At 41.4% G+C, this 24075-nt stretch overlaps 3 protein-coding genes across 4 annotated transcripts; 2 read left to right on the top strand and 1 right to left on the bottom strand.

The window, feature by feature from the left end:
- The first annotated feature begins 346 nt into the window (after positions 1 to 346).
- On the top strand, positions 347 to 8397 carry dmbx1a (diencephalon/mesencephalon homeobox 1a). Its single transcript, XM_084369997.1, has 5 exons — positions 347 to 598; positions 4170 to 4339; positions 4677 to 4855; positions 5711 to 6110; positions 6227 to 8397. The coding sequence occupies exons 2-5, from the start codon at positions 4186 to 4188 to the stop codon at positions 6664 to 6666; spliced, it is 1173 nt and encodes a 390-aa protein (XP_084226123.1). The 5' UTR covers positions 347 to 598; positions 4170 to 4185; the 3' UTR covers positions 6667 to 8397.
- A 6302-nt stretch (positions 8398 to 14699) lies between these two features.
- On the bottom strand, positions 14700 to 20688 carry nsun4 (NOP2/Sun RNA methyltransferase 4; the record flags this gene model as incomplete). Of its 2 annotated transcripts, none has more annotated exons than XM_084369820.1 (8): positions 14700 to 17359; positions 17515 to 17647; positions 17762 to 17886; positions 18009 to 18169; positions 18298 to 18452; positions 18610 to 18781; positions 19760 to 19979; positions 20593 to 20688. In XM_084369820.1, 8 exons carry the CDS (start codon positions 20686 to 20688, stop codon positions 17216 to 17218), a joined length of 1206 nt encoding a protein of 401 aa, XP_084225946.1. In that variant the 3' UTR covers positions 14700 to 17215. The 2 variants fall into 2 exon arrangements, with proteins under 2 accessions (XP_084225946.1, XP_084225947.1); XM_084369821.1 differs by having other exon boundaries at positions 20597 to 20675.
- A 161-nt stretch (positions 20689 to 20849) lies between these two features.
- Positions 20850 to 23964, top strand: LOC311266976 (cytochrome b-c1 complex subunit 6, mitochondrial-like). The gene is made up of 4 exons (XM_084369727.1): positions 20850 to 21018; positions 21471 to 21545; positions 23286 to 23447; positions 23574 to 23964. The coding sequence occupies exons 1-4, from the start codon at positions 20971 to 20973 to the stop codon at positions 23604 to 23606; spliced, it is 318 nt and encodes a 105-aa protein (XP_084225853.1). The 5' UTR covers positions 20850 to 20970; the 3' UTR covers positions 23607 to 23964.
- Positions 23965 to 24075: the final 111 nt, after the last annotated feature.

The following is a 24075-nucleotide window of genomic DNA, read 5'->3' as shown; positions in this document are numbered from 1 at the left end:
TTGCAAAGAAATCAAAGGCATCCTTTACTCTGTCAACCAACAATCAATATTTAAACAATTTATCAAAATCGAGGCGTTAAAAAGGCTTAAAACTCTTCATTTCCTGAATGTTTATCAAAATCAGTAAATAATGTAAAACCCGTGCAGACAGACACGGAGGGGTTTATCGGACATCACGCGCTTAAATCGATCATATTTGAAAAATAACTCCAGAAGTCAGAACGACCCGCGAGCTCATTCACTTTGACTGACAGCGCGGAGAGCCAATGGGAAGCCAGCATGACCCCCGCGAGGCTCTCCTTAAAATCCCTCCACCGGGCTCTCGCGCTCCAGCAGATGGCGGCTTCCCACTCGCGGTATTGAACACGAGAGGAGCAGGTGGAGGCAGCGCGAGGAGCGGACTGGAAGGTGAAGCAACAGAGTGACAGAGTGGAGGACTTTTACACCGACTGACCCGAGCTGTTGTCTCAGAGAGGACAGAGAGGACAGAGGGCATTAACATCAGCAGGGCAGCTGAGAGGAAGAGGAGGCTGAGGACGTGGAGGAGCTGTGCTGTCTGTGTACGAAGTGACGGAGAAGACAAGTGTCTCTACAGGAGGTAAAACTTTTTAACAACTCTTTATTCACCTCCACGTAGCCTATTTTTTACAAGGTGTAAAAAAAAATGCTTTAATGGTCGTGAAAACGATTCATGTTGTCTTTAATAAGTAATTCAAGCAAAGCTGCCGGTGTCTCTGAACCAGAATGACACTCAGAGTGTCTGTAAAGTTGTTGTGGTTGTAGCTGGTGACAAATATTGATTTATCTCTTTTAAGTTAGTGGAGATTGGAGCGGTTTTCTGTCGGTTATCATAAATATGGCAGACCTGTATTTTAAAGTTTCAGTAATGTGACAACGTGAGAGCTAAAATACAAATCAGGTCACATAATTTAAGCTAGGCTACAAACAATTAAACAACAGTTTTAAGCTAACACTTAACGAGCCTCCTGTTTGATGCGCAAAAAGACATTACCAAAATAAAAGTCTCCGGTTTTAATGAAGCTACACACATGACCCTTGTCTCTTGTGAAAGGTTTTTAATATAAGAATAATAATAAGAAAATATAAAAACGTAAGACTCTTCTTCTCCTTTTTTTGTGCCTAATAAACAGCCAACAATAATTCACGCATTCATATTCACATCTTAAAATGCTCTAAACAGGCTTGATAAATCCTGACAATAAAATAACAGACGCTGAAATACCTTCAAATTTCAAATCTGGCCCCTGCATAACAGATAACCTTCATAATAACAGCTCAGAGAGAAAAACCGCACACGTCTCTCGCCCTCTGACAGTTTACACTGTGACACAGCAAAGAGCAGATTGTCAGGTCGACTCATGCCCCTGGGGGCTCTTAGCAAATAACATTTTTCCTAATTTAGCCGGATCAAAGAGTTGCACTGTACATGCCAATTTACATAATGACGGCTTGATAATCGAAGCATTGAGCAGGGCTGCCAGGAGGGCCCAGTGCCTGGAGCAGAGAGGGGCTTATGAATGACAATAACAGCGCTGACAGGCTCACGGTGATGAGCTATTGTGCTGAACTGGATATGGGCAGGAGGATACAGGCTCTAACCAGAGATGGAGTGGTAAATATAAAAAGGTGGGGGGAAGCTTCAAGTATGCTTGCGCACAAAACACGCAGCTGAAATCGGGATAACTCTGTCTGAACTTTACTTCACGGTGCAAAGAGCGACATTAAAACCCATTAAACTCTCATCAAGCAGCTGTAAAATAACAGAAATATGAAGCCGACATTTTGAGCTTTCTTCACACCTTTTCTTTCTCGCATACATTTGCGTGTGATTTGAAGTTTAATCCAATTTCATTTCCAGAGAAAAAAAAACACGCAGGAAGCCAAAGAAACAAGAGGAAAATCGTTGGCCTATTACTAGGACACGCACACGCACGCACGCAAAACGCACACGCGGGGAACTCCAACCCGGAGCTAACCACCCCGGTCCCACTGTACGTCCGTCCGTGTCAGCGTTGATGATAAATGGAGGGCCTCGCAGTCGAAACCTATTTGCACTTCCATTAGACGGGGAGCCAAATGGGGATCAACATGCATATTTTTACCCGCGGAGAAGCCATACATCTCAGCCAAAACGTTGCCCCGGGGCGATGGGATAAGAGGCCGCCAGAGAGGGGAAGGGGAGGGGGGGAGAGGGGGAGACGGGGGAGGCGGAGGGGGGGGCCCATTCAACTCAAATACTTGGGGGAGTAAAGTAAATGTTTAGCGAAGCACCTTCTGTCCCGGCGAATTAAACTATTCCCCACTGCCCTCTGATCACATTCATCAGCCGCCGCAGCCACTTAATAGGCTGGGAATGGGCACTGCGGGCATCGCGCGCGCACGCACGCACACACAGGCGCGCGCGCACACACACATACACACAGAAAAATGGGTAGAAAAAAACTGCCTTCAAGAACGACCACCCAGTCTTTTCCGTTTTATAAGACACATTTCCAACAGAGTATATTATTATTATTATTATTATTATTATTATTATTATTATTATAAAGGCTACTGAAATTAAACAATTATCAAGTCATAATCAAAAGAAATGAGGTTACGTAAAAGAGTCTGACCTTGGTCAAACTGACATCAATTAAATTTAAAATGACAATGAATAACCAGCATGATTTAAAGGGGCACTATGTAGTCAAACAGAATTTTAATATTTACAATATTAATGAGGAAATAATACAAACAAAGAAATAGTTATTTTTTCCATAAATGAATAAACAAGCTTAGACCCCTGTTCGAAGCTAGAAAGGTGGCAGGGTCCGCCAAATATAAACAGGTTAAAAACAGTATGAAATTGTGTTGTCCTTAAAGGTCAGTTTGTTTATTCAGTCATGAAAACAAAGAGTTTGTTTATTTACTTTGCTTATGCATAAAAAAAACTCAGTCAATGAAGATCTTACTCTTCTGGTTTAAAACTCTTCTCCAAAACTGCACTTTTATTTAAAAACACAACTGCATTAATCACCAAATATTTGTCACAACAAATGCTGTTTTATTCATTTGTAGTCATTTACAGCATTCACAAAAAGATCGTTGGAAATCCTTCTAATTAAATAAGAAAAACAACTAAATTATTAAATGACAACCTGAAAGTTTCGTCTGTACCAATAATTCCAAAAACTTATCCAGTTCCCAGGATACTGTACCTGTCACCCGGCAGAAAGATTAATATCTTCTCCCTGTGGTCTCCCTGTAATAGTTATAATAACTGTTTGGGCCTCCGAGATATTCCCTCCTGTCAGCCTCCTCCGTATTAATACATATCTAATCGTGTCCTCAAGCGTTTCATCTATGAAAATCTCGGTCGTGAAGGAGAACTACAAAATAGAGTTTGGGAAATTGCTGCCATGTGAGAGACTCTAACATGGTGGTTTTCCTTCAGGAAATTAATCTGTTCGTACCAGTATCTTGGCCTAAATGTTAACTATAAATAGCAAAATTGCCAGGAATAAATGTCAAGCTTTGCTGTTAATGCAGGAAAATGAATTTTGAGGAGTCACTAAAATTAAACAGCATTCACTGAGGACAGCATTGCCGTAATCATAGCCTATTAAAATATAATCCTGCTATCTGGTTGCAGGTTTTACCACCGAGACCCGGAACAAATCTCCTTATTTCATTTTCCAAAACATCTCATCAGCGCCTTGATCTGTCAAAGCAACGTTTTCAATGGGGATTTGGCTTCTCCGGGATCACACAAAACGACGTGAATAAATTCATGAATAAGGCATCCGTCACGGTTCATTATGAGAACGAGTGATAATTACCCCAATTAAAAGTCTTTTGTATAATTAATGGATTGAACAGGGCGATAATTGGATGTTAATGGATAACACTTTTTGTCTGAGTGCGCACATTAAAATCTATTGGCCCTTAAGCGCGAGGACCTGCTGACACTTAATAAAAGGCTGATAAAAAGTGTGTTGATCCTCCATAACATATCATTTTATCATCAAAACAGAGGGTCGGTTTGAGATCACGTGCTCCATCAGCAGCCACGCGCCCCTAATGTCAAAACGTCCTTGAGTGAAACACTGACCTCCTCCTCCTGTCTTCACCTGAAACTCACCCCCTCCCTCTGCTCCGTCCCGCAGGTAGCGACCTCTCACCATGCAGCACTACGGAGTGAACGGCTACTCTCTGCACGCCATGAACTCCCTCAGCGCCATGTACAACCTGCACCAGCAGGCCGCGCAACAGGCGCAGCACGCGCCCGACTACCGGCCGTCCGTGCACGCGCTCACACTGGCCGAGAGACTTGCTGGTAATTGAGTGCACGCTCACACACACACACACACACACACACACACACGTTTTTTAATTAAAAAAAGATTTCTGTTTGCAGTTCAGTATAAGTGACCTTTGAGTACAGATGGTAGTTAAACAAATAATTAGCTAATTTAACAATGATGCAGGATACAAAGTTATTAAAAACAAATGTTACAGGATGCCGAAGTGTCGTTCTACTTGCCACTCATGCTAGATTATTATTTGGAAACAGGGTGCAGCTGACACTCACGCACACAAACTCATAATCCCGTCCTGCCCAGTTAAATAAACTTGCCGTGTGTTGTTCCTTTCCAACGGCTGCGCATTTCAAGACATCATCCTGGAGGCTCGCTACGGCTCGCAGCACCGCAAGCAACGCAGGAGCCGCACGGCCTTCACCGCACAGCAGCTAGAAGCGCTGGAGAAGACCTTCCAGAAGACCCACTACCCAGATGTGGTGATGAGGGAGCGGCTGGCCATGTGCACCAACCTGCCCGAGGCCCGCGTGCAGGTAAAGAGAAAAAATATACTGTGTGTGTGTGTGTGTGTGTGTGTGTGTGTGTGTGTGTGTAGCAGTTAAGAGGTGCTTTTATTGATTAATGGTTTTATTTCGTGAATCACTTTTAATATTACTTTAATTTTAAGGCTTATTTTTTATCTTAGGGAGACTTCTGAAGTTTTGTTCTGTACTTTCTATTTGTTTTTGCGATTGTCATTTTTAGGGATTTTTAAATAAGTAATGGGTGAATGAAAATAATAGAAAAACTTTAATTATGTGCTGCATTAATAAAAAGCCAACAGCTTTACACAGTGACTGTGCTTTATTATTAATACAGGAAAAAAGAGTTTCTAATAATTACTCATTATGTCTTGCTCACACTCTGTTAAGCTTTTGAATTATTACTTACAACAGAAAATGCAGGTTATCCATATAGATACATGCTAAAATATAGGGTCAATACTATTGTTATTTTATTATAATTTTGGGGGGCCTTTGTGCCTTTACTTTGATGGGATAGCTGATGACTTGACAGGAAATGGGGGTGAGAGAGAGGGGATGGCATGTAGCAAAGGGCCACAGGTCAGACTTGAACCCTGGGCAGCTGCAGCCAGTTCTAATACTATTAACATTGTTAAAACTGATTTAACTTTGATTGTGATAAGCTGCTTTTAAGTAAGTAAGTTAATTCTCTTACAGCCTCACAGGCAGGCTTGTTGACCTTTTGGGCTTTTCATATGCCTCTCAATCATTGAAGCTCACTGAAATCAGTCTTTTACAGTGTGTTGAAGTCCCTACTGCAGTCTGTTCTACTTGTTTCTTCTTGATCTCCCTCTAACTCGACCTCCTTTTCCCCTCTGACATCAGGTTTGGTTCAAAAACCGCAGAGCCAAGTTCCGTAAAAAGCAGCGCAGCCTCCAGAAGGAGCAGCTCCAGAAGCAGAAGGAGGCGTCAGGCGAAGGAGGAAGTGAGAAGGAGGACGCACCTCCCTCCACAACTATCCTCCCTGACACTCAGCTCCCTCCTTCATCCTCCTCTTCCTCCTCCTCTTCTCTGGAGACAGAGGGTCCTGTGGTCCGTCCTGTGCCGCTGGACATGGAGCTGAACGTCACGTCGGCAGAACACTCTGGCAGCGAGTCAGCGACGGAGGATAATGCCACAGATAAGGAGGAAGAAATTAAATCTCAGAGGGAGGAGATGAAGTGTGAGAGGGCAGTGACTCCTGGGGACGTCTCACCAGCTTGCAAAAGACTCAGCCCTAAACCAGGTAAGAACCTGACCTTTACTCTGACAAGGAGCTGAATTCCTTTCCTTATCCATCTTGGTTCATCCCTCATCAGCTGACTATAATAATTAAAAGTGTCCCTTCTTCTCTCTGTCCAGACTCTCCCCTGGTCTCTCCGTCCGTGACCCCTTCCTCCTCCAGCAGCGGCCTGGCCAGCAGTGGTCCTCTCTCTCAGAGCCACTCATACTCCTCCTCCCCTCTCAGCCTGTTTCGTCTGCAGGAGCAGTTCCGCCAGCACATGGCCGCCACCAACAACCTGGTGCACTACCCTGCTTTCGATCTCGCCGCCCCATCTTCACTCCCCTACCTGGGGATGAATGTTAACATGCCCCCCGCACCGCTGGGCTCTCTGCCCTGCCAGTCGTACTATCAGTCCCTGTCCCATCACGCCCAGCAGGTGTGGAACAGCCCGCTGCTGCAGGCGTCAGCTGCAGGCGGCCTCAGCAGCCACAACAACAAGACGACCAGCATCGAGAACCTGCGTCTGAGGGCCAAACAGCACGCTGCCTCACTGGGACTGGACACAATGTCTAACTGAGAATCAGATTGTATGGAGGACAGCTTAAAGTAGAACCTCGGCCTACACATCACCCCATCCTACTGCGTGTCTGTGTGACTGTGTTAGTTCTTTAGGAACCGTAAACTACGCCCTTCTTGATTAGACGGGCACAGGACATGCAGAGATGTCCAAAATAAAACACGCACTGGACCTACAGAACTCCATCTAACAGACCACACTTCCACAGCTTGTTCAACTCCTCTAAGCTTCCGTTGCAGCTCAAGGTCCAGTGTAACCTCGGGAAAAAAACTTCAAGATATTGAACATTGCTCGACTAATGCGTCGGATAAAGTGAATGTCACAGTGAACGTGTTCCTGACTCATATGATGACGTTTCCAACAGACACAAAGCTGGACCGTCTCATTTAAAAAAAAGAATCACTGAACACGACATACACAGTTGATGATGAATGCACTCAGATTAAAAGACAATGCAAACAATGTTTACAAGGAAAATGTGAATAAATGAGGCACTTTTGAAGGAATTCGGCTTGTTGGCCAGGAGGAAAAAAGGTATCGCTCGTGCAGCAGTGAATATTTCTGTCACAGGACCATCGACATTTCAATTAAGGCAGCGCGGTTATGTACATAGCATGTACTACATAACAGCACATAAATAAAAATAAACTTCAAGCCATGTTGTCCTCAACAGCATAATTAAAAGTGACTAATTTACCAGTTTAATGGCCAGTAATATGCCACTTTGTACAGAGGCTGGCTTGGTAATGAGAAAATGATTTCAGTGAGTAAATTCTCAAAGCTTTTAATTACATTTTGCCCTGGGCTGAGGGAGCTGGGGCAAATGCAATTATGAGCATGCATACCATTTAAGATCGCCTTTATAAATTCAAAAGGTCTGGGCACAATTAAGGTTGCAACATAATTGACATCGCTTTGTCACAATTGAATGTGAATATAAAATTTTATGATAAACAAATTTGGACTTTTGGGAAAATGACTTGACCCGTATTTTATTCTCGCCTTAATATTCTCTTGAGGAAACATGCAGCTTTTCACTGACTGTTAGCACTTGATGAGGAGAATCACATGCGACTCTCATGTTTTCTGTTAATGTGTTCTGGAAGCTAATGTCTTCATATGAAAAAAAAGCACATTATTTTAGTATGTAAAATACACAAAAGTCTATCTATTAATGTTTACTGGTAAGGTAATTGTAAAGTTCCTATTATGTTGTATAGATGATAATGGATTCCTTTAGCTGTCAGATTGTAAGATTGTATTTGCTGAACTCACCGGCAGCCCCGTCTACCCCTCCTCTTTCCACTCTTGGTTGTCTGTGTAATGATCCCTGGGTTGAATTAATATTTTAAATGTGTTCACTTTCTTCTCTGGAATTGGCTTGAAAGTAGCAATTGAACAGATTTGCTGGAAAACTGCCACCTTCTGTGTTTAGCAGTCCAGACAGAAGCCTGAAGTCTGAGAAAGTGAAAAGATTTCAGTGAATATTTGACCCGTGTCCTCTGTGTACTGCTGTCTTGACTCTATCTGAGTTCTGTTGTTGCTATTATTCTAATACTGTTCCCCCCACTGTCTCTGTCAGACTACTTGGTCCAGTGGTAGATAGATTTATAATGGTGGAGGAGAGAGTGAGTGGACCATCAGCAGTGTTGTTTCCTTTACTCCTCCCTAACAATGTAGACTTGAACTAGTGTTGTTGTAAAATAATCGCAAATAAAAACATTGCTTGGAGATCTTTATAATGAAGACTTCTCTATGTGTGCTGAATATTTACACAATGTGTCGGGGAGGTGACAGCCAAACCTTGTCAAAGGTGGTGTGCTGTGCTCTTGAGCAGCAATACAAATGTAATTTAAAGGTCCAGTGTGTAGGATTTAGTGGCATCTAGCAATGAGGTTACATATTGTGACAAATGATATACCACTCGTCTCACCCTCCCCCTATCGTGGCCGCTAAAAATGTGTACGATGCAGAAAATTCAGTAAATGCAGAAAACACGGAAAATGCACAAAATGGGAAAGGCCCTCTCTAGAGCCAGTGTTTGGTTTGTCCAATCTGGACTAGTGTAGAAACACGGTGGAGCAACACAGTCATACACTAATGAAAACATAATTATGGATATCATTTCCCGTTTCTGCCTATAGATCCACTTAAATCCCCCTAAAGCATGTGGAAACATGCTGGAACTTTAAAGGTGCTATTTGTAAGAAAAGTTAAGAAAAATAATGACGCTCTGGGATTGTACAGGTCGACCGCCATCCCAAAGCGTCAGTTTTTGACAAGTTGGAAGGCCCAGAGCGTTATTATTTGTCAAGTTAGGAATGAGACTCAAAAATCAACTTCTCTTACAAATAGAAAAAAACCTTTAACAGCATGATTTTAGAAATACAAAACAAGTAGGTGTAATCTAATGCTGTTAATCTGCCTTTTGAGTGAATAAGCAAACTATAAAACGTATAGATCCAGTGCACAAAAACAACTCAGTCAAATTCCTAATTTAGAAAAAAAAAGTGAGAACAAGTAAAATATTTCTCATCGTGTATTCAAGATGATATCAGTTCAGCTTTTCTTCTGTCTCAAAAATTAGTGTAAGAGGACAAAAGGTGAAAAAGACAAAGAAATGGCAGGAAAAAGAAAAGCATCAAGTCAGTGCAGGGATGGGAAGAAGGTCAAATTAAGAGAACAAAAACAAATAAAGTGTATGAGAATTTGCAGGGAGACGGAGCACAGGAGCAAAAGAGACAGAAAAAGAACAACGTAATCTGAAAAATAAAAAAGCTGCATGGAGACATAAGCCATCCCCAGTGAATAAGCAGGCCATTATCCTGAAGAATGACGGCCCGGGGCGGTGATTATGCTGCTATTATATCTTTAACAGCATGGTTTGTCAAAACGCACAGACCCCCACCCAACCCTGCCCCTACACACACACACACACACACACAGACACACGCACATTCAAACACATGCTCCTCCAAAATGTGCCCTTGCTCTTCCCGCAGTAAACTTTACATGTGCTGTAAGTGCATCGCCCCGGCTGCGTGACATTGCTCTGCTGTTAATTGAATCGGCCTCTAACACATATTCTCCTCTCTCAGCGTGTGTAAATAACAAACGCACCTCAGATGTTTCCCTCCGACCGTTATGAATGACCACCATCCAAAAATCGGATACAGGAGGATAATGATCTCACCAGATTAGCAGCGTTAATGTGGGTCTAACACCTCACCCTAACCTTGTTGTGTTTTATTACACCACATACACGTGTGTGTCCTCGGCCAAGGGCGTCCTGATCGTGTGACTGATAAGGCCGTGGTGTGGATATGCAGCAGAAGTGAATGTCCTTGTTATCCGGGGTAGGAATCTGTCCAGGTACACGGCTGGATTTCCTCCCACGGGGCCTCAGAACATAACACAATACTCTTGTTCCAAATGTTCTCTCTTTTCTTAACACCCATCCCCCAAACACACACACACAGAGACACACACAGACACACACACAGACGCCCCGGGGGTTGAACAGGGATTGCTAGATTGTACTGCTGCAGGGTCAAGTGTGTTGAGCCCTTGATGCTGGATCAGGTGCTTCCATCTCTAACACTCAGGGCTGTATATTCACCACGATAACCACCTATTTATGGACACTCACAGATCTCCATCTACTTTCCTTTAAGCAAGTGATGACGTGTGTGTTTGTGTGTGAGGTCTGAAAATCCAATACACTGTGGAAGAGTTAATATCATATTAACCTAGTACTTAAAAAACTCAGGTCAGTTCAACTTTGAGGTTTCGGTTGTCTGAACGCCCAAAAAGAGTATTTTTACTACTTTTTCTTTGCACTATAGAGTCATCGGACAGATCTGATCCAAAACTGGTTTGAGGTTTCCATCCTGACACAATTCATTCATTGTAACCAATACAGATTCCATATTCTGATTGATTGTTGCCAATTTCCCATTGCACTCTCCTCCTTTAATCCTTCTATTACTTTTGAACTCGTGCAGAAATCTACTTTCTAGTAATTCTTGTTCAAGTTTTTCAAAACATTAAATACACAGTGAGCAGTTTCTGCTGCTGCTATGGGTAGCTCCAGCATATAAAAACAAACGTAAGTAAGTAGTGTGGGATCATAGGAGTTGTTGTTCTCATTGTTAAACAACCTGGACGTTACGCTTTGTCACATTTGTGGACATCCTTCCTCACTTTTAATTCTTTCCCAGAAGTTATTGCAACTGGCCACCAAAAGACACACAGCGTTACCTTGGATACAATTAGATTTATCTGGGTTTGAACATTGTTGAAAATGTAAATACAAAACTCAACAGAGTATATAACAAAAGGTCTAGTTGTTAAGTAAGAGATGTTACATATTATGTCTTTAAAGGTGCACTACATAGTTTTGGGGAAGAACATGTCATCAGAAGAGAAAGATCTTCATCTTCCTAAACAAGCTAAATAAACAAACTCTTCATGACTGAATGAACAAACTGATCTTAAAGGACAACACAATTTCATACTGTTTTACTTTGTTTATATGTGGCGGACCCTGCCACCTTTCTAGCTTTAGTGTTTTGAGGACCTTATTTTCCTTGTTTATTCAGTTATGGGGAAAATAATTATTTCTGAGTTTGTATTATCACCTCATTCATATTGTAAATATTAAAATTCAGAGTTTGAATTTCTTCTCCAAAAACTACACATTGCCCATTTAAAGGAGTTGCCATAGCAATTCATTCTCCTATCCCTGTTTGAACTCATGTGAACCCTACTGAACCTACAGTCAAAATAAATTGCTCTGGAAGACTTCAATTTAATGCATATTTGTATATGTTTTGCTCATTTAATAAGAAGCGCTATATGATTTACTACAACCTCAATACAAAACAACAACAACAATAATAATAAAAATAGTGATAATTATCAAGAAAAAAGATCCAAATTCAGGTATCAGAATCAGATCTGATCTGAAAAAAGTGGACTGGTTATCTCCTAATAGAGTCAAGACTGATAAACAAAGTAAAGCTTTACATATTTTGAATAAAGAAAGGTTTGTGTCTGACCCACACAGGCCCGTTGGTTCGCAGCATCTCTTGCTCTGACTCTCTCTCTCTCTCTCTCTCTCTCTCTCTCTCTCTCTCTCTCTCACACACACACACACACACACACACACAGCCCCCTGGAGCAAGCCCCCCACACAAAAATCACAGTGTACCATTCAATCAGTGCTTTTTTCTCCCTCCTCTCCATGGTTCTCTTAAAGGTTTTAACCATGGCGAGAATGAAAAGTGCCAGCATTAGAAACCTCGGCCCATTGAGGAGGTGACAGGGTCTGCCAGAATATGATCCTAATCCTGTTTCCAGCATTCTTTTAGCCCACTGGCATTGCCATTTCGCCGCATATTCTCTGAGCTGTCAGGCCCAGGGAAATCCCTCTAATAGTGCATTGCCCAGATACACATCAAAGCCCTCCTGGAAACCACCAGCAGGAACTTAAGGGCGAGGGAAGCACAAGTACAATCAGGCTCACAGCTGCACATACACATGCAAAAAGAAAAATAGCATGAAACTTGCTGGACATGCATAAAGCTTAAAGAAATTCAACTCATACATGATGCAACAAGCCTTTCTCTGTTGTACCTATAAAACCTTTTAAACTCTGATTTTCATCTTTATATAATACGGCTGGAGACAGAGCAAAGATAGATGTTGTAGAGATAGAGAAACAAAGAGAGGACTGATATCAAGAGGCAGACAACAGGTGGCTAAACTGTGTATCCTGGGCCACCCTCCTTTAGTTCCACTTCATCTTCCATTTTCTTCATGTCCTTTTTTTCTTAAACACTCTGACTGCCATCTCACCCCTCCCCGGGTAATCTTCTTAGAGAGAAGAAAACCCCCATTCTCTCTCTTCTTAATCTGGCTGCAGCCTAAACCTACGGTTGCATTTCCAATGTGGGCCTCGCTGCTCTACTCGGGACTTTCTCTCAGCCAGTTCATGGAGCGACGAGTCTGTCGGAGAACGCTTAGATCACATATTGAGTGTGTGGGCTGGTATACAGAGTGTGTTTGAGGTAACTTAAAGGTCTTTAGTTTTGAGGGGAAACACTTTTTAGCTATTGGTTGCAACAGAAAGTGTTTAAGTATCTGGATGTATTCTATCTTCTCTTGCCATCAGATCGTACTCTCCAGAGTAAGGTTGCAGCAGTGTACCATGATATAAAAATTTACAGTTATCACAGCATTTACTTTTCCAATGAATTCTCCCATTTAGTGTGATGAAAACAAAAAACGAATATATCAAGTTTTATGACTGTCAGGACATTACTTTGTGAAGTGAAGCATTTGTTTAAAGGGGCAGTATGTAAGAATTAGCCACCTGTAAAATGCATATTCCAAACAGACAGGGGGCAGCATATCACCAGAGTAACCGCTAACTGCTGCTAACTGTAGCTGCTGTTAGCAAGCTCAACTAGCTGACTCTGCCCAGACTGGAGCACTGTGGGAGTTTTAGTGTTGTTTTGTTTCGGACCATCAACTCTTGAGGTAAAAAGAGGCACGGGGCTAGCTGGTTAGCATGCTAACCTTATTAGATAAATCTGTAACACAATGCATTGATGGCTTCGACATAACATCACACGTGTTATTTTTTTCACAATCTGTTGATTATCTTATTTTTTTCATGTTTTAGACAAAAACTCTTACATACTGCACCTTCAACTAAAAAAACAACAACATGTTTTCATTCCTTTATGGGTCAAATTAACAGACAGTCAGTGATGGAATGTAACTATGCAGATTGCATATAACGCATCAGAGCCAGTGGAGTGCATTTTTTAAAATCTGTTTAATTTATCAGCAATTGGACGAGAAAAACATTAATTCCGATAAAAGGAAAAGATCTGAATTTTTTTTTTCATTACTTGAATGTGGTTATTAGTTTTCTTAGTTTTCTTTTTTCCCTGAAAAAACCCTGTCAAACACACATCAGAGATTTATTTTGGAGTCTAAGCCTTCATATAGTGTCTTTCTGTTCCTGGAGGCCTCCTGTCCTGCATGCTGTAGATGTTTCTCTGCACCAACACACCTGATTCAAATGGTCAGCTTGTCATCAAGCTCTGCTGAAGCCTGAAGATGACCCATCAGTTTGGATCAGGAGTGTTGCTGCAGGCCAACACTGTACTCATACATGTGTGGAGGGAAATCTTTAAAGCAAAAAATCATTTCAAAATATTATATTATATTTCAATTTTGGCAAGACTGTTGCCTCAGTTTATGAGGCAACAGTCCCTTTGTTTATTTAGTTTGTTAAGGCATAAAAAAAACAATGCACCTTTAACAACATTATGAAGAAAAGTATCTGTGAAAGGCACAGGTGCTATCACGACAGAATGAAAGTCAACCTGTAGGAAATCTACTGTATAAAACTGAATGATAAATTATGCCAAAGAGACAGAATGAAGAAAAATAGAAATCTATTGCACCTGCTCTGAGTTTAAGTGAAACTTAAATGATCCTTTCACTAACGTCAATAAACAATTGGATGTCTATAAAAGGTTTATGGATATTAGCTGCACAAATAAACGGCCAAGATACAAACAAAAAAAACACACTGTATGGCATTTTGTCCTCCCTGTGGCTGAGAGCAGCAGAGAGCGCATCCTGCTGGGCTCAGTCTACACACTGCATCAGCCACAAAGACCCCCGCTGGTGAAATCCTCTCTCTCCCACCGCCGACTGGGAGGCACGTCTGATCTTCACCTCTGGGCTGGAAAACACCACAGCAGGAACAGCAGCATTTGCTTTAAATACACAGACTACAACTAAAGACACCTTAATGTTTACCTCCAAACACAAAACTGAACCCTTAATTTTAGTGGTGGCAGCTATAACAAAGACATTTAGACAAACTTAAGACCTGTGACACCTGTAAAACATGTCTTTTTTCCCCTTAGAATAACCCACTGAAGGTGCTCAGTTTGAGTATATGGAGTTCATTCAGTAGCTTGTGCGTAGGAGGTGAAAACATGACACTATTACAGTGTTTTGCATGTTTATTATCAAAAAAAGCAACATTTAAATTGCATTCGGAAACACAACAGATGCACGGTTGTGTAGTTAAATCCATAAGATTCATCTTTCTAATACACAGCATATGTCTCCCTAACACAGGCTTACACACAGGGACACAAATGCACAGCGGTTCATTGGCTAATTCAATAATAAAGGAGACAGTCGGTGGAGTCTATAGACAGGCGGAATAGAGAGTAACTCATCTCTAACAGTCTGCCGTCTCCTGAGTGTTAAAACATGTAAATTTATGGAAGAGCCCATAGGAAACACATATTTACAATACGTTTAGGTAATCACAAGATGTGCGAAGAGGCATTCAAGGCCCTGGAGACGAGAGCACTCAATACAAAAATAGTTTTTATGTGTCATTAATTCCCTCTGCATTCCCAGATACATCCCCCTTTTACCGCAGTAATACAGTAATCACTCACAATCGCACAGAAAATTATCTGCACTCATCTGTGGAATAAAAAAGCGGAGGGGCAAAAACAGGGCGAGACGTCCCATTTTAGCTCTCTGCTGCCTCTTTAATGTTCATCTGGGAGCCGCATGGCTGCCGTCCGTCCCTGCACGGGGATGGGAGTCAGCTCCTGCACTTGGAGCAGCTTAATGACAGTGGGATGTGGATGGTGGACTCGTTAGAGACACACACACACACACATATATATACCTTTTTCACGCTACATTGCCCGGCCAGGACAACATAAAGGGTCATCGGCGGTGTGATGGAAAAAGAGGCACCTCTCCGCTCACATTAGCTCGTGATAAGAGGAAACATTTCACCTCTGAGTGATGTCAATGCAAAACGGAGTCAATCCCAGCTCTAATAATGAAAGTTGCACAGATTCAGATGTGAGAAGCAAAATGGTCAAAGAAGTCATTACCTGCCTGTTCATTATACCTTCAACATATCGCGTTATTAGGCAAGAGCCATCAAACCTGATGAATAACTGGAGAACAAGCCAAACCCATTTCCATTGGACAGTTAAAGAGAGCAGGTAATTCTGATGGAAATTTGTGTTTCAGTAATGTGATTCACCAACCTGAAATATTCATCTCCAAGCATCTGACACAGTGCAGGAGGACACACTGGAGCTCCTTCACTGACATGTTGGCGTCCTCTAGTGGACACACAACACACAGGATGCTTTCAATTTTAGCTACTGTCGCCACCTGCAGGGCAACAATAAAACTACAATTAAAGGACATTTCAGAGCTGGTTGACATGTAGGACATCTGTGTCCACATAATTCTGTCAAATCAGAGTTTTAACCGACTTTAAAAAAACAAGACACTTTGTTTGGTCCAACATCTGGATAAAATCTACTGTCTATTGTCTAGTCTGTATTTTGTTTAATAGTTTATGTAAACTGAGATAAATACGTGACTTCATTGATTAAGTTAATTGATGGTATTTTGTTCAAATTAAGCTAAAAATCATCTGATTGAATTCATGTTGATGTAAGCATGTCGTCTTAAAGGAACAGTTACCCCCAAAGTGAAAACTGAGTCATTATCCTCCATTTCACAAAGTTTATACATTTTCTCCCTACTCAACTACTCTGAAAAATTGAGTGATTTTATAAGGGAGTCTGAGGAATTTCTCTCCCTCTTCATCTTTGTTACTGTTGTTGACTGTAGCTGATGTGGCTGTTTTGACTTATAGTATGCTGGTGTTCAAGTTTGGCATTTGCTGTAGTGCAAAACGTTCTCAAACTGTTGTCAATTGTTGGTAATAAATGTTAAATATAAGGTATCCTGGCCATTCAAATTAATACAAAAAACATGAGTCACTATGGAGTCATTATATAAACCTTCTCCATCTACTTCAGTTGTTAAGCAGAATGCTGCAACACTGTTTTACTGTAAAGCTCCAGGAAATGTTTCATGGACTAAGAAACCTCAACCGACTTTGCATTGGCATGAGGGTGACAAGATAATGACTGAATTGTTGTTTTTGGGTGAACTGTTCCTTTAAGAGAAATAGGACTCTTGTTCTCATTGAGGTGAAACCTTCAGGTGGCTCAAGTATCTACCGAAACACACGGCTTTCTTAGGATAGTACAGTTTGCTGATTAGGAGAACTCTGCAAGAAGATACTTAAATACTGTGAAACAAAAATACATTATCCTTTTTACATCGGAGTCCTGTTGAAGTTTTTCCTCCTCAAGTTAATGTACATGTGTAAAGGCGAGACAATCGCTGAGCTTCAATCACCCACACTTAAAAATGTCGTGCCGGCCTTTAGCTGGATTCTTTGTGTTCTTTAACACTGAAATCAGGCACATTTAACCAGCTATAGTCCAGTGTTTCAACAGTCAGCACCCACCACAATGAAAACTGTGCTCTGACAGCTACAGTTTATACATGGCGATGAGTCTGAGGCTGAAGAGTCCAGAGGATCACCACCCCAGTCCATACAGCAGCGACCTTCAAACGTCCACCATCTTCTAGGCGAAGCCGCCCACCAGTCTGCAGTCTATGTTAGCCTCCTTAGCTTGCACATGTAGATGGGGCCAAAGTTAGTGGCTAAGTGCGGGATGACCATCTGACCCAGAGGGAGGTCTGGAGCGAAGTGAAAGGTTTTCCTAAACATGTGTGTGAAGGGTCGCAGGTCAACCACCTGAATGTACATATGATATGGAGAGAAGGGAAAAGGAGAACAAAAAGATCAAATTATTTGTTTGTGTTGGTTCAGAACCCTGACAGTTATCTTCCACTATACTTGAGTTGTCACTGAATGTCTAATATACAGTTTGCAGTGTTTGTGTGACTGACCTGAAGGTGGATATTGTGGTTCTCTCGAGCCGACTGGACGGCCTGTTCCACCACACTCATGTTCTGGTTTTGAGAAAGTGTGCATGTGGAGTAAACTATCTCCCCACCTGGACAAGCTGCTTGGATTCCTGCCCTGCAAAGAAGAGAGCGGGTTTGTTCAATTTATATCAAATAATCATGTCAGTTTTAGCTTTATAATGGACCACTTTACCAAACTTTTTATCTCCATAGTTTCATCAAAACTTACAGCAGCAGCTCCACCTGTAGCTGTGGCAGCTTTCGCCTCTCACCGGTCCTGCTCCTGCTGAATATATTGTTGTCGTCTTCCATGAGTGAATGTCTGTCTGTAGTGCAGGGGACGTCAACAAGGACCTGAACACACAAAAGAAGGAAGATGTGAACAAAGTTGAGGCAAACACATCATTAATTCATGCACCGGTATTCTACAACCTGTTTCCGAAAAGGATAAACATGATGACGTGACACTGGCTTACTCTGTCAAAAGTGTTCCTCTCGATTTCCCCCCACTTGGTGCCATCAAAGGAGGTGATGCGTAGTTTCTCGTCAGTCAAAAGCTGCTTAGGAACGTAGCTGTGTAGGACTTTTTTCAGTCGCGTTGTCCGAGACACCGAGGAGTCATTCACACACAAAAAACCTTTGACACAAACGCAGACAATGGAGGATTAACTTCAACTGACGGACAGAACAACACCACTTATTCTCACATGAGGGGAAGGTAAGAGGGTTTCAGCATGGACTCAGTGAGGAGAACAGCCCTCTTACCTATACACTGGGACTGGAGTAAAGCCAGGCTTTTGCCTCCTGGAGCTGCACACAGGTCAAGCACATTGTGACCTTCTTGGACGTCCAGCGCAAGACATGGCAGCACAGACGCTGCGTCCATCAGGTAGTAACCCAACAACCCCAACATGTCTGGTCTTTAGAAGATAAAGGGAACACCAAGTCAGTGAATCAGGTAATGTCAACAATGTTTGCTGAACAACTGACAGCTGAGGTAAACAACATTTTGACCCACAGAGGCAGTTGGTTTGCATATCAAAATGTATTTTGGCTACTAACTAACAAAAAGCTCACTTGGCAGGCTTGAATCTTGTGATGTCTCCTCTTGGAAACACTAAGCACTTGATATGAGGGCTGAGCTGTAGAGGAGACAGCTGCTGACCATCAGCGTCAGATTTCTTCAAAGAAACACAGCTGGATTCACCCTCTGCGACTACCTGAGATTCTTGCTCCGGGCCTGGCTGAGCTGCAGAAATGATGAGGGATATAGAATTGATCGTAAGAGGAATTTAACATTAAGGTTTTTTCGGAGGAGGACAGACCAGACATACAAGTTGCATGTAACTCAAACACAAACAAAAGGTTAACTCTCAAGAGATGTTATGGTTTGAATCATGCATTAAGTTTTACATTACCTCACTGCAACCTTGGCCATCAAGGAGCTTGTTCAATATAACAAGCAAATGAAGACGTTGCCATTACATGAAGCAACTGAGTTATATGCAATTTCTTGAAAACTACACAAATACCATGAGACCTAGAAGTTTTTCATGAGTGCAAAGCTTGGTATGGCATTACAGTAAGTAGAGTGAGCCTTATGGTTCTTTCAGGAAAGTGTCTATGCTGAGATGACGCTTTAAAGGATAAGTTCACCCAAAAATGAAAATGTAATCATTATCTTCCAGCCTCCTGCTGTTGGAAAGTCTGGTGAAGTTTCATGGTCCACAAAACATTTCTGGGGTTTCAAAGCAACACAGCGTAGATGTTGACTTGTTTTAAAACATAAAAATACAACAAACATAAAATGGCTCCATACAGATAGTCAGGCGTAATCCAGGTCTCCATGGTAGACGAACATTTACCTGACTTTCCATCGACATGAGGGTGAGTAGATAATAATTCACTTTTGGGTGAACTTATCCTTTAATAGCACTCCACGTCAAAACTAAGAGATGCCTCTGACAAACAAAATCAGTAAATGTAATGTTTACCTGACCACAACTGACACTTCAATCTACCTACTACATATTAATCATAAAAACTCTGATGAACCCCTAATATTTCCTGACCCTCTGAACTATTCTCAGTAAAATGAATTCTGTCTATTATTCACAATAAATGGATCTTTTGTTCTCCTGAAAGAAAAAGAACCTCACAAAGAAAACCTGTTTCTCTGCTACAGTAAACTGATAAGCCAACGACAACACTGGAGATGCACACCTACCCTCTGTATCTGTGTCTCTGATGAAGTCTCTGCATCCCTGGGCTTCCAAGTCTGCCAGAACAGCACCATGGGAGAAATTATTGAACAGGGCTCCATATTTCCTCTCTGACAGCAGGGCAACTCGGACCGATGGCCACAGCTGCCCCATCTGGATGCCATAGGTGGCGTCAAAGTGCTGCAGGGCTAGAGTGGTGGGAGGGTACTTGGCACGTGTAGCAGCCTGCCGTAGAGGTATGGAGGTTTGAAATGTTAGTGTGTGGGTGGGTATGTTCATGTTGGTGGGTGGGCAGGGGGTGAATTATTTGTATGGTAGTCATATCATATCATAATGAATAAACGTGATTTGCTGGATGTTCTCTTGTTTATGTTTACTTAGCCAAGTTAAACACCTATCATTTGGGGCAGGATTTGTAAGGATGTGACCATGCTAGAACAATTTTCATATCCTTCAATGAAAATGTAACCTAAAATAAATGTTATCTTACTGGATGAGTGAACAACATAATTATCATTAAGTTAATTTATGTCTTAAATTTGACAATTTCATTACACTGAGCTAGCAACAGAAGACATACTTGTAGACATGGTGATTTATTTTCATTTCAGGGGCCAACATTTCAGGTTCAGCTCTTATTTATTACATTACGCCATAATATACATGATTATTGTCAAAATAAAATACTCTATTTGTAATAAGTGCCCTCCTCATGCTGCTTTGTAGCAAGACATTCTTGACAGCTCCAAACAGAAACATATTTTACACGTCTGAGTCTCATTTTTACAGATAACGGACATTATCAACTGTTTTATCTATTACTGCATTGACAACGTACCCACTTTTCCTTCACTCGGTTTCTTCTCGGCGTAAAACACCTTAAATCTTTCACTTTTCGCAACAGAAGTCTGGTGTCCAAGAGCAGCGCCATCATGCCGTGCAACAATTTAAGTGGTCCGACTTCGCTCCGACAGACAAAACCAAAGGTTCCGCACGCATTGACCGAATGGGCGGGCCTTACACGAAACATAAGCAGATGATTGGACCAGAGCGACTTTACCAATCAGTTTTAACCAATAGGAAACACCATCCGGTGATCCTTCGAGACGTTTCCTGCCTTTGACCGACCTCACGTCCTCAACGAACAGCGGTGCTGCTGAAGATCCAGGACTTCTGTCCTCTGTCTGGAGATTTGGGTGAATTTCACACCGTAATCATGGTTTTCGAGATGAAGATGCTCACATACGACGACCCCGACGACGAGGTACTGAAAAATACCGATATTTGTCTTTTTTGTCGCTGTTGTTTGTGTGTCTCATTGGACAAGTTACCTAACTGGGCGCAATAACGTTGCCTGACTCCGCTGGTCAGTTCAGCGGTGTAACATCAGACTTAACACTTAATGTTTAGTCTTTTTAAAAGACGTTAAAATATAATTTTATTAACAAACATGAGCGGCAGCTGAAATTGTATCATAAAGTGTACATGAGTTCAAGTTTATCAAAATATCTGGCTCTTTTTTTAATTATGAGCCCTTCAAATCAAAATGAGTGATGTAAGTGAAGTAAGTGAAGGCTTGGTTGTGTGATGTTGGGATGAAAACTTTAAATTATAGGTGTATTTTTTATTTTAAAGAGAAGTAGTAATTATTCCCTTTATATAATGTGACTTTTGAGATCAAATTAATTAAATGATGATATAATTGTTTCTGACCAGGAGGATGCCCCTGAGGAAGAAGAGGAGGCAGCAGAAGAGGAGGAGGAAGAAGAAGAGGATGAGGAAGAGATGGTGGTAAGTTTGCCCTTCTGAAAGCTGACGAATATTAGTATTCACATGGAAGTCATCACAAGGGTTTTTCAGAAAAAAAATACAAACATATGGACAAAAGTCACCTTGAATAACAGTATACATTAAGTAACAGACCATTCAGGGACAATGACCGAAGTGTAATTCAAGTAAAATGACGATTAGGCTTTTAATCAGAAGATAACGCCTTTGTTTATACCTAAACCTAAACAAAGAAACTGAATTATTCATGACTGAATAAACAAACCTTAAAGGACAACACAGTTTCATACTGTTTTACTGTGTTTATATGTGGCGGACCCTGCCACCTTTCTAGCTTCAAACAGTGTTCTGAGGACCTTATTTTCCTCTGAGAACAGCTTGTTTGTTATTACTCATTGATATTGTAAATATTCAAATTCTGAGTTTGAATTTCTTCTCCAAAACTACATAGTGCTTCTTAAAGCTACTTTGCAGGTTTAGATTAGTAAATAGAAAAATAATAGGATGTTACATAATAGGCTGAGACAAGAAAGACTTTATTGATCCCTAAAGGAAATTCTCAGGCTCCCATCAGTATATACAGTAATCAGAATTACTGTAGGTCCACCTTAACCAGCTGTATTGGAGGTTGAATGGTGACACACATGTCTCTGTATTTTCTGCTCTGTTTTCTTTTCAGCATTAAGTCAAAGCCACAGTTGAGAGGTCTCAAGCACTTTTATTAAAACAGACTGTGAACTAGATAAAAAGCAAAGACAGGGTTTCTGTCCCTGTTGGAAAATCCCCAGCCGCAGAACATTAAAATGAAAATTTACACAGAATAGATAGCAGGCATGTACGTTAACTTCTCTTTGACAGCACTAGTGTTAAAGAGGTTGAAAGTTTTGTAGCACAGGCCACAAAACAGTAGCACGAGTATAGTAGTAACAAGTCCATTGTAGTTTGAAACTATTCAAACTGTTGCGAGTTTAAAAGGTTATTTTTAGTGAACTTTCATCTAGATGCTATAGATTCACCGCTCATACACATGCAGCACAAAGCTGGATCACACAGGTGCTACAGACTGATTGTGCATCATAGAGGCCTATATCTCACTGTACATCCCTGAGTAGACTGATAAACAGAGATTAGATCAGAGCACCCTGGCACTGTGTCTCCATCAATGTTGCAGGGGCACACATTAGCGAGTGGGGGAGTGTTGCGTCAAGAGATGGTGAGAGGAGATATGGCTTTCTAGAAGGAAGGGGTTATGTAGCACAACATCAGACTTTATCATTTTGATTGGTATTGTCTCATCCTATATCTTGTTTGATAATATATGGATAGAAACAGTCGAAATACCGCCCAGCCCAAATCCAGTAATATGACAAATTATTCTGAAATTCTGCTTAATGATTACTTTTAATCCTGATACCTAAAGTATATGTTGATGCTAATGCTTTTGTACTAAAGTAAAAACTTTAAAGCAGAACTTTAACTTGTTGTGAAGTATTTCTACACTGTGGTCTGAGATCTGAGTACTTCCTCCACCTCTGGTCCCAGAATCACCTTCACAAACGGCATTGTGCTTGATTTGCCAAAGGCTCTAAGAAATATTTTGAGTGAGACTGAAGAGCCTTTCTATATCGGAAGTAGAGTTGCTGAAAACAGCTGTTGTATAAAATAAAAATGTGTTACCAGTTAGTCTTAGTAAGTTGGTCTTCGTGACACCCATAAACCACATTTGTGTTTTGTCCCTCTCAGGACCCTTTAGAAACGATACGAGTCAAGTGTGAGCAGACTGAACACTGTGTGCACAGCAGGGAGCGTCTGGAGGCCTGTGAGGCCCGCGTCGGCTCCAGATCCCAGACTTTGGAGGACTGTACAGAAGAACTCTTTGACTTCCTGCATGCACGGGACCATTGTGTGAGTGTGTGTGACACAAATAGAGGGTGGAAGTGGAGGGAAAAAAATAATGTGACCTTATCTCTCCTCATTTTCGTGCCTTTTTCTTCCAATGAAGATGCTAACTTTGTTCTTTTGTCTTTATAGGTTGCACACAAGCTCTTCCACAACGTGAAATGACCTGCCTGCCCTGTTCCCTCCACCCATAGCTGTAAAATCTATTTAACTGCTAAAATTGTAAAATAATCAGGACTTTTCTGTCGTTGTTCTCCTGTGTATAATGTAAATGTTTCTTCTTGGTTATCTGGACTAAATACATGCCACCCTTTCTGAATACAGTGCATACATATGTAGACAGGATCAGAAGCAGTATGTTGTGTCACTGCATCCAAGTTAGAAGTTGTGCAAAGAAGGAGCTCAGGCCGGTCAGTTGTTATGCAAAACCACTCACGCTGCTCTGGTAACAGAATTTCTCAGGTTCAGTCATGTATTCATCATTCTCTCCAGAAAATAAAGGTTTTCTTTGGTTGCCAGTTCACCTGATTTGCATTATTTTAATGCTTTTGATAATTTGTGCTAGAAGTAGCGGTGAATGCCCGACTTTATAATTCAGGACTTTCAGATGTCAGAAATTGCGTCAGATTTGGAT

The sequence above is a fragment of the Pagrus pagrus genome, assembly GCF_965226575.1.
Source record: "Pagrus pagrus genome assembly, chromosome: 12".
NCBI lineage: Eukaryota > Metazoa > Chordata > Actinopteri > Spariformes > Sparidae > Pagrus > Pagrus pagrus.
This window is presented reverse-complemented; position numbering and strand designations above follow the sequence as displayed.

Bases quoted from the DNA above. Each gene is read 5' to 3' on its own strand.
- dmbx1a (XM_084369997.1), top strand. From the start codon at position 4,186: ATGCAGCACTACGGAGTGAACGGCTACTCTCTGCACGCCATGAACTCC. The intron at 4,340-4,676 runs GTAATTGAGTGC...GCGCATTTCAAG, and splicing joins ACTGGCCGAGAGACTTGCTG to ACATCATCCTGGAGGCTCGC. The intron at 4,856-5,710 runs GTAAAGAGAAAA...CTCTGACATCAG, and splicing joins TGCCCGAGGCCCGCGTGCAG to GTTTGGTTCAAAAACCGCAG.
- LOC311266976 (XM_084369727.1), top strand. From the start codon at position 20,971: ATGGTTTTCGAGATGAAGATGCTCACATACGACGACCCCGACGACGAG. The intron at 21,019-21,470 runs GTACTGAAAAAT...GTTTCTGACCAG, and splicing joins ACGACGACCCCGACGACGAG to GAGGATGCCCCTGAGGAAGA. The intron at 23,448-23,573 runs GTGAGTGTGTGT...TTGTCTTTATAG, and splicing joins TGCATGCACGGGACCATTGT to GTTGCACACAAGCTCTTCCA.